General features: G+C 40.6%; 1 protein-coding gene across 4 annotated transcripts; it reads left to right on the plus strand.

Moving 5' to 3' along the window:
• Nucleotides 1–6: 6 nt before the first annotated feature.
• Nucleotides 7–9288, plus strand: LOC104912214 (A-kinase anchor protein 17B). 4 transcript variants are annotated; one of them, XM_031554706.1, is made up of 5 exons: nucleotides 7–304; nucleotides 458–547; nucleotides 3055–4982; nucleotides 6738–8250; nucleotides 8808–9288. In XM_031554706.1, exons 3-5 carry the CDS (start codon nucleotides 4626–4628, stop codon nucleotides 8942–8944), a joined length of 2007 nt encoding a protein of 668 aa, XP_031410566.1. In that variant the 5' UTR covers nucleotides 7–304; nucleotides 458–547; nucleotides 3055–4625; the 3' UTR covers nucleotides 8945–9288. The 4 variants fall into 4 exon arrangements, with proteins under 4 accessions (XP_031410566.1, XP_031410567.1, XP_031410565.1 ...); XM_031554707.1 differs by having other exon boundaries at nucleotides 462–547; XM_031554705.1 differs by having other exon boundaries at nucleotides 7–547.
• Nucleotides 9289–9651: the final 363 nt, after the last annotated feature.

The raw sequence follows: 9651 nt of genomic DNA on the forward strand, positions 1-9651 counted from the left end.
CGTTCGTCGCGGGGGCGGTTCGGGTTCGTCTCGTCCCGGCCTTACAGCTCCCGCCATCGAGCGTGCCGGGCGCGTTCGCTTTAAAGCGCTCCTTCTGCAGCGAGTGCGTGCGGTACCGCAGCGGCAAGCGGTGCTTCTGGTCAGCCCTGCGCCTCGGTTTTGTGCGGGGCGAGCTGGGTAAACCGGCTGCGCCTATTGAAAAGCCCTCTGCGTTTTAGTCTCTTGTTGAAACTTCACCAAGTGACCGGCAAATGCGTTTCCGTGCTGCTGCTACAGATCAGCACATCCTCTTGCCACGTTGCTGGTAGGATTTGTTTTTATCTGCCTTTGCAGAATTAAGGAATTTCCCCTGCCTCACGCTCTCCTTCAGCTGGACTGCTCATGAAGTGGTGCTGTAACAGGAGCAGGAGCTGTCTGAAAAGCGACCTGCCAAACACCCTTTTCTCTTTCCCCCAAGCTAGATCCCTTGCCCAGCTGATGGTGTGGTCTCAAAAACAGTTGTGATGGCCCAGGGCCCGGAGCAAGCAGCCGGCTGGGAGACGGGCTGGTAAGAGCTGCTGAGGATAGCAGTCCTCTGAGCACATCTCAGGGCTATCTTCGACTGAAATCATTCTTACGATTTGCACTTCACTCATACAGACAAGAGTGTTTCAAAGTAAATATTGCCAGTCTGTTAATGTTTCCCTATAGGCTGATTTTGTTTGGAGGATGAACTTACGTGACACATTTTAGGGTGTTCAAAGGTAGTTAAGTTAATGTGAAAAGAACAGTATAGATGCCTAATCATTTTCAGAGTTGCTGATGTATCCTTGTGGTTTTCTTTGAGGGTGCTAAGGGGTTATAATATATTAGCAATAGCTGGGGTTTCCATTGCAGTATTGTGGGGGGTGAATTTCAGTGGTGATGGCAGGTAGGCTTAAAGGACTGACATTGTCCTGTGTGTTTGGCACTGACCAAATCAATATTGTGTGCAGGTTGGGGAGTCATACAACTTAAGTTGGAGACTGGTAGAACAGTACAGTGAGTTGCTCAGAGGCTGGAAAAACTGCCCCATGGTGAGAGGCTGTGAGATCTTAGAGAGCTTTAAGTATTTTTTATAGAAGATTATTGACATACACCTAAATTGTACCATGTTAGGGGGAAAGAAAACAAAAAATGAAAAAGACCTTGATGCTGATACCTTGGAGAGAAAGGCTGACAAAAAATCAGTAGCTGCAAATGGCTTCCATCTCTGTGGTGGACGAGTAAGAAATGGAACAAATGGCCTGTGGAAAGTGGCAGATTTTTGTAGCCTGGTGTTTTCAAATCAAGACTAGGCCTCTTCCTGGAAGAGTCCACAATGATGGCCAGGTTTTGTGCTTGTCATTGTGTACAACTGAAGTGGAATGCAGTGAACTGGTCGTCTATTACAATCCCAATTAGTTGGAATTTGTACTACAATATTGTATTATTTTAAGGTCCTGAGGGATGGGAATGTATTTCACAGGAATTTGTCAGCAGAGTTGGCCACAGATCCTCAGAGTCCCAGGTCATTATCTTTGTTGCTTTTAATACATTTAAGTAATGCTTGTTTGTTTTTTTTTTCCAAATATTACATTATCAGAACATATGATCACAGAAGAAAGGCATGCAGGTAGCAAGGGGCACTTGAGTCTACAGTTACTGTAATAAACAACAGTGCAAGGGCAAAGGTGTTCCTGATGTTATGAGCATAGCAGAGTTGTTAAAAGGAAATACTGATTTGGTAATGACATTGAATGTCAGATTCCTTGTGAACCTGGAAGAGCTAAAGCCTAAAGGTAACAGCATGTTAGTGTGTTAGGGCTGATTCCAAAAGGCCACACTGCAGAGCAGCAAAACTTCAGTAGCTAACAGTGTGCTTCATACACAATTACACGATGGGAAATACATTTCTGGTGCTTAACACATTTTTGGTTTGCTAACTTTTGTTCTTCTGCTAGGACTGAGAGATCTTTGCAAACCGGTTGAAAACTCTTTATAAACTTCGGGGGCACTTAAGCATGTGAAGGGAAAAACTTAAAATTGGTCTATTTGCAGTGGACATATGAACTTAACACATCTGTAGTCCTTTAAAATTGGAATCTCAATTCTCTGAAAAATAGTTGTGGGCAGGCTAAAAGTTGTAAATATTGTCAGTGTGGGTGGCACTGAAACTGGGAGATGAGCTCAGGAGCTGGAGAGATGCTCTGAAAGATGCTTGGTGTCTCAGTGTTTAGCATGAAGCAACAGCTGTCTTAGCCTGGGTGCTTGGATCAAGACTAGTAAAGGCTACCATCCTTTCTCTTCTTAGTACCTTTTTGCTTAAGTGTTTTGAGGGATAAATCTACTTAAGTGCTATGCTTAGGGTGACATTATAGGAGAGTTTGCAGTCTGCAGGCTTCATTTCAGCAGCCCAGTAACTTATGTCCATCGTGACTAATCACAGTTTGGCCTATTTTGGTGTTTCTTCCAGCAGAAAATTTAAACTTTAACCCCAAACTTTGTCCCTATGCTGGAAATAATACCTCACATCACTTACTTTGCTAGAATAGATACACCTTGATGCAGCTTGCTTGAATGTTTTCTTTTAATGTGCTCACATTTGGGCATTTGAAACTGATAAAATGCAGTGTACATCAGTAGGATTCATACTTTCTTACTGGGTAAACAAGCATTTGATCCCAGAGATGTTGCTCAGAGTGTAAGTGAAGCGATTCTGTCAGAACTGCATGAACTGTACTGTCAGAACTGCATGAACTGTACAGCGTGGAGCTTCTCACTGAACATGCTGAACTTTGAGTCTCCAAAACAGCTTGCAAGAACAGGTTTGGCCAGAGCTTGTCAGCTCTATTTAGGATTAGATGTTTGAGCTTGAGTGACATCTTACGGTGTTGACTTCAGAAGGCATTCTAGTACTTCCAGAGTAGAGAAAGTAATTCTCAAGTGCAGCAGTATTTAGTATTACCTAGGATGTCTCCTTGCGTAGTAGGTTGTCAGTGTTTGTTCTGATGGCAAACTGGATTAGTAAGTCTGCTTCTGTTTCTTCTGTGACAGGTGACTTCTGATACAACCAGACACTTAAGGGAAGGATTCATAAAGAGAAGCCTGGAAAGACTAAAGCTGCAAGAACAGGAGTTGAAAAAAAGGAAAGAGAAAAAAAAAAAGGGGAGGGAAAAGAGAAGAGGGTTGAAAGGTGAGGCTGTACTTTAGAGAATGTCCATCAGCTGTTTCTTCAGATTTGTTACACTATTTCATACCAAGTGGCATCCAAGAAGGGAGTTGTCAACTGTAAAAACCCAGGCTTTGAGGAAACGGGAATCCAAGAACTTGAACCAATCCTTATAGTTTTTAATTTGTGTTACTGTGGGAAAGAAAAGCAACCTAACTCAGTGTGTAAGGCATCAGATGGAGTCAGTTATGAGAAAGTGGTTGGACTAGAGACATTCTGAGGTACTTTCAGACTTGACCATTCTATGCTTCTGGAAACTGAGAGCTGTTGCCCTCAGGTTGCACCAAGACTTAAGCTTCTGCATGAGGTTGATTTCTTGTGTTGTTTATATATTTATTTCTATTTTTCTATGCTGCAGCATCACAAATCAATGTGTTTATGGTTTGAAGTAAAGTTAATGTACATTTCTAGGTGCCTCCCACTTGACTGTAAGGTCCAAAGCTAGGAATGAGCACTTTTTTTCTGCCTTTCCTTCCACCCTCTTTTACACGTTGGTTTTTTTTTCATTGTTGTTATCTTTAGGGCAGTGGTTTTGAATTTTGTATATGAGTAACAGTAGTTATATAAAAGCTTAGATGCTGTGGGTAGTGTGCTTGTATTGCATCCTACACTGTCACTGGTAATTAACCATGTTACACACCTTCATGTCTAAAGAAAAGCAAAGAAAAGAAAACCAACAAAACAAAACAAAAAAACACCCTGAATTTTAGAATGCTATGGCAGTTCTGTAGCACAAATAGAACTTGGTCAGGTTGGATGGGGCTCTGAGCACCTGATGAAGCTGTAGGTGTCCCCGTTCACTGCAAAGGGGTTGGACCAGACACCTTTGAAGATCCCTTCTAACTCAAATGATTCTGTGATTCTAACATAGTATATAAAATGTTGGATCTCTGAAAACATTGCTATGCTTCTGTTTTTAATTGAATATCTTCTTACTCAAATGCTTTAAAGATTGGAATTTTAAATACTTGTGTGAACACTTTGTTCCTTGAGTTTTCTGGAGTTTTCCATATCGTATCTTGTCGGTTGTTTAGTAGATCTGTTTCCTACAGGACAAGGTTTCAAAAAAATGTGGCAGCTTCAACTTGAATTTTTATAACAGTGGAAGTGGTCTTGTAACTCTTAATGTCACCCTCATGCTAATCTGTAGGGGAGCTTTGTTAAGGTAAGAGTTAGATCCATATGCTCAGTTCTGATTGTGTCCTTGGAGACAAAAGATAATGTGAGTCTGTCTTCTTGGCATTGTGTATAAAGAAAACCCTAGAATACAAACCGTTAGAAGAGGTAAATACAGAACTACTATGTTCTAAGTTGTGCATCGGTGAGATGCATGTCATCAACATGTGTTGTTTCTTTAAACATGTTATTGTAACAACCATCATTTCTTATTAGTCAAATGTGGGCTCTTGGTGACAGGTTGCTTATTATTAGCAGTTCAAAGTCTGACATCCAATTTCCCAGGACTCCAAGTGTAAAACAAGTGTCATCTAAATTGTCCCATATTGATAATTACCTAGAAAAAAACGTGATGATGAACAAAAAGTTCAAGAGAGAAAAAAGAAAGCTAAGCTCAAGAAGAGAGGAGAGGCAGATAGATGGAGATGAAAAGCATCCCCAAAAGCAGCACAAAGTACCAGCTGAAGAACAGCAGTGGCCAGAGAATGTGCCTGAATGGGAAGAAAGGAAATCCCTGCTAGCTCAGAGAAGAGCGGAGTCTGTCAGACTGCTTACAGTGCTGTTAAACCATGTGAAAGTAAGAATACTTTAAAACCTATTTTACAATTTGAAGGATGTTTGTTAGAGCTTGAGTAATTTGGTAGACATTTGGTGTCTTATTGCTGTTTGAAAGAATGTCTTAGGAGTGACTGAACACTGAGAAGGCCTGAGGTCTAAATCTTGTGACAGTTTGTCCTGGGAGCAAAGGTGGTGTGATTCTACTCAGAAACTTTGATACTTGTTTGAACCTTGTCAATATTATATCAAGATAGGGCTGGAAGGACTGCATCATCTCCTATTAGACTTGATCCAACATTGCAAACAGGGAAATTAGGGGTGGGAATGTAAAGGTTGATGTTTGGTCTCAGGTCTGCAAGTGAAAGAACTAAGTTCATATGGATTACGCTGATTTCATTTCTAACAGCTTCTGTGTTGTGGCCAACACTAAGCTATAAGTTTTATTTGATTGACTTAGATAATATCTTGAGAAAGTCAGCAGAGGAGTGGTACAAATTGGAGTGTTTTACACAGAAATTCATGTTTGGAGGCTTATTTTAGTGCTTTGGGGTGAAAAAGTTTGAAATCTTAGGGGTTCTAACGTGACGTTTTCTTCATCATTTGCTACATAAAAATTAGCTCGCAGCTTTTAACAAGTCTATTTTTCAACATTTAAGATTTCTAAAGGTCCACCATTCACTAAGAGTTAAAGTTAGAGGCTACCTTTGCCATTCTGCGTGAATTTTAGGGCTCCACAACAGTTGATTTGGGCATTAATTACATAGGTTGCTCAGAAAGTCATGTCTCCCATTTATTTCCATGAAAGCTACGACAGACAGAAAGAGCACAATGACACTATTTTATGGAGCAAATTTTCAGCTGCATATCACTAATTTTCAACATGAACTGATTCATGCAGATGAGCTGATCAAGATGTTCTTTATTTCGTTGTGTGACAGCTGTGCCTGGCCATCCAGAACATGGTTTGTCTTTCATTTCGCTGTCACCGCTGCTGAAATGCACCACCCAGCCCTCACTGCGCTGACATCCACTGTTTGGTCTCCATCAGTGTTCACCAAGCCTTGGTGGATGTCAGTGGGTCCCATTTTTTTCTGCGTGGAGGAATTCAGTTTCACCCCTTTGCTTTATCCACACTCCCATGTCAGAAATTATTTTCTGCTGCCATCTGTCACACGGCCACACGCTGTAACAGGTCATTGGTGGGAAGGTTCAGCCTCTACTGCCATACCACCACAATCCTCCTCTGATGCTGCAGGCCAACAGGATAACATAGGAGGCATTGCTTTTGGAGCAGCCCTCATGTGAATTTGATGAGTTAAATAAACGTTTATTTTCTTGGTTTCAACACATGGAAAGCATTAGGTTGGTTGTATTTGGACCCATTAAAACTATGTACAGTAAAATAATTAGTCTAAATAAAATATTCTTATCTACAAAAATCTAGTAATTTTTCTATTGTAAACAACACTGGTTGTGATGCAGTAATCAAACAATAAATGTTTTCTGAAGCAACTGTAGTGAGGTAGATGAATTATTTGAAAGGACAACTGTCTTAGTTACTTGAGAATGCCCTGTTCTGAGACAAAGAAGCATCTTTAGTTCTGGCCTAGGAGTAGTGAGATTGTGTGATCAAGCTCTGAATTAAGCTAAATTTATCTCCTTTATAATTCTTCTGAACGTAGAACTGCATATTTATGAGTTTGCAACTTGCAGACTTTATAGTTCTCTGTGCTCAATAAACATACATAATCATTTTCCCAATTTTCATTTGAAGGATTTTGTGCAGTTGGCAAGTCAGAAAGTGGATCCTTCACTGGGCGTAAGGAAGGATGATTCCTTTTCTGAAGCAGCATTAAAAGCCATACATCAGAAACAGATTAACTCCTGTTATCTTATGCACAAAGATTTGGAACACAGGGAAGAGCTTAAGTGTCAGTTAACCCAAAAAAGTAGCAGCTTATGTTGTGAGGAAGGAGATTTGACTGCCTTTTGTGCATCTACTTCTCATATAGTCAAGACAATTTTAAATGACCCCGCTGCAGCTCTAAGTTCTGGCAGATTGACTGGCAGAGATGCATACAACTCCTTTGGCTGTGGATCTATACTGATTACAGTGACTCAAGACTGCAAGGTCATTGAATCTCTAGACGGAAGGGACTGCCAAACACTGAACGTGGTTCACACACAGACAGGGTCTGAAGATGGTTACAGAAAGCAAAAGGTTTATGAGACCGATGAATTCATTCATTATTTATTAAACTACTATCAGACACCAAGCTATGAACGTGTTTCCCTAGGGACAAAAAACTCTGCAAACAAGTCCTGGTGGAAGAGAGTGGTGTGCAGTGATGGTCGTGGTTTTCACATCAGCTTGTGTAACAAGCAAGGTCGGCATTTCAGAGAAGTGAGTCTTGTACAGAATCTAAACAGCAGAAATTGCGTTAGTGATGATAACTGTAGACTAGTGATCACTGCTGGGGAATTTGAATCAACAGACACAGTGGTGAAAAATAAGACCTGTGCAGACAGGCTTGCAAAGAAGTTGCAAATACAGAGAAATGACACACTCACTGTTGACTACTTATCACATGCTGAACCAAATCATTCTTCGGATTGCACTGCTGCTGCTCGTGATGAGGAATTTGAACAAGAAGATGGTAGAAATGAAGATACCAAACAATACAAAACTTGTAGATCGTACAAATTACAGGACTTGTTGGAAGAGATCAGTGATTCTGAGTACTTCAGTGAGGCATGCAGCGGTGCAATGAGGAGTGTAGAAAGGAGTGAACAAATTTACAGCAATTGTAATAAAGGGTGCTTGCCTGCAAGAGAGAAAGAGAGAAAATTACTGGTTTATTTCAAGAATGTAACTCTGGAAGGTCAAACAAAGGAAAGCAGCAAATGTAACTTCTGTTCTAATTCTGCCCAGGAGGGCTTGGCTAGGCAGTGTGATCATAACCTTGAAAAGTCATGCAAGAGGTCTAGCAGTAAATTGACACATAAAGGACAGAAAAGTGAGAGACATTTCAGAGAAGAGGAGAGAAACACTTACAAAATGAAGAAAAAGAGAAAAAACCTTTCTTCATCAGATTTTTTATCTGATGAATGTGGCTTTTCAGAGGCTGAGAGCTGCATACAGCTGGAGTCACTCAGAAAGATACAAAGAAAATGTAATAAAGCATTCCACAACAAAGTGAAATTCAAGACACTTCACGCAGGCACCGCAGCACCAGGCATTACTGCTTCTGATTGCTTTCCACTTCAGGAGACACTCCGGCGCACAGGTGAGAGGTAAATCAGAGGTGAATGCAATTGATAGTCATAGTTCTCTGGCAGGTGAGATTAATTGCCACAGTTCTTACAGTGATGGACGGTAAGAGTTTGTAAAAGCTTAACAGAATGTGCAAGTGGTACAAAAGGACTGTGATTGCACTGCTGCTAAAGGTTTTGTCAGTTCAGCTCAGAAACACTTCGAGCAGCTGCAGTTGGAGTCTCTTAATATTGGGTAAAATATTGGTAGATAGGTGGTTATTCTGTTAATAATAACACGCATGCTAATAACTCCACATGCTCTAGAACACTACAGAGTTGTAATGTGGCTCAATATGTCGTGCATCTGTGTGGGAGGTACTGTCTCAAGTTAGTGGATTTCAGTTTAGGTGATCATCTGATTTCCATACGCAGGTGCTGCATCTCTGAATATTGTTATTCGCAGCCTTTTCTCATTGTATGATGCTTACAAGTTTGCTGGCAGCTACCTAACAGCCACTTCCCCATATCTTCCCCTCCCTCCCCCTTCACAAACTAATTTCAAGTAACTTTCTCATATACTTATCTACAGGAGATGAGAGGAAATTAAAATTGAGAAGAGAGATGGATGCAGATGAAAGAGGATGCCCTCTCTTTCCTCTTGAGATAATTCAGACAAACCCCTGCTCAGATACTTTCTGTGGAGCAGAGCCCAGAAGAGGATGCTGAACAGCTACTATATAATAGCTCTTAAGCTCCTGGGTAGAAGTGGAAGAAGAAAGCCCTTAAGCTGTTAAAAGGTATTGGAAATACTTGGGCTTTTTTTCCTTAGATAATTCCTTCAGTTAGAATTGTCTAACTGGTGTAGCAAGCCACAGAAACAGAATCTTTATTTACCTTTTGGATGCAAGGACCAAAATTTTCTCCAGGGCCAGACAAGCTTTTGTGGACCAGTTGCTAAGAATTTGAAGATTTATGGATTCAGATCTCAGAGATAAACTCTGATTGATATTTACACAATTCCCTACGTTTACAGATACAGTACTTAGTAATATCAAGTCCCTAGAAAAAAACAAAAACAACAACAAGCACATAGATACATAAATCATAGAGCAAGGATATGAAGTGCCTTCTCAATCAGATTGTTAAAATGATGGAATTGGAAGCTGTGGGGGACATTTATGTGTAATGGTGGAGAATAATAGATTTCTAAATAAGAAAAAAATATATACTGTAATGTTCACAGTGGAAAAATACTTGTTTACTACTCACAGTTCTGAAAGTGTTTCTGAAAACCTGCTGGTCTTTGGAAGGAAGGATTTCACAATAACTGCTAGATGTAGTGCTTCTGAGAATCTGATTTTCTAAGCACAGCTCTGAATGCTGGCCAGTGAAAGAGCAATGTCTGTCAGCATGTTGACAGCTCCTACTTATGC

Source organism: Meleagris gallopavo, chromosome 9, assembly GCF_000146605.3.
Source record: "Meleagris gallopavo isolate NT-WF06-2002-E0010 breed Aviagen turkey brand Nicholas breeding stock chromosome 9, Turkey_5.1, whole genome shotgun sequence".
NCBI classification, from domain to species: domain Eukaryota; kingdom Metazoa; phylum Chordata; class Aves; order Galliformes; family Phasianidae; genus Meleagris; species Meleagris gallopavo.

Coding starts and splice junctions, on each gene's coding strand:
- LOC104912214 (XM_031554705.1), top strand. CDS start 4,626: ATGTGGGCTCTTGGTGACAGGTTGCTTATTATTAGCAGTTCAAAGTCT. Junction 4,983..6,737: donor TGCTGTTAAACCATGTGAAA/GTAAGAATACTT, acceptor TTTCATTTGAAG/GATTTTGTGCAGTTGGCAAG. Junction 8,251..8,807: donor GGAGACACTCCGGCGCACAG/GTGAGAGGTAAA, acceptor ACTTATCTACAG/GAGATGAGAGGAAATTAAAA.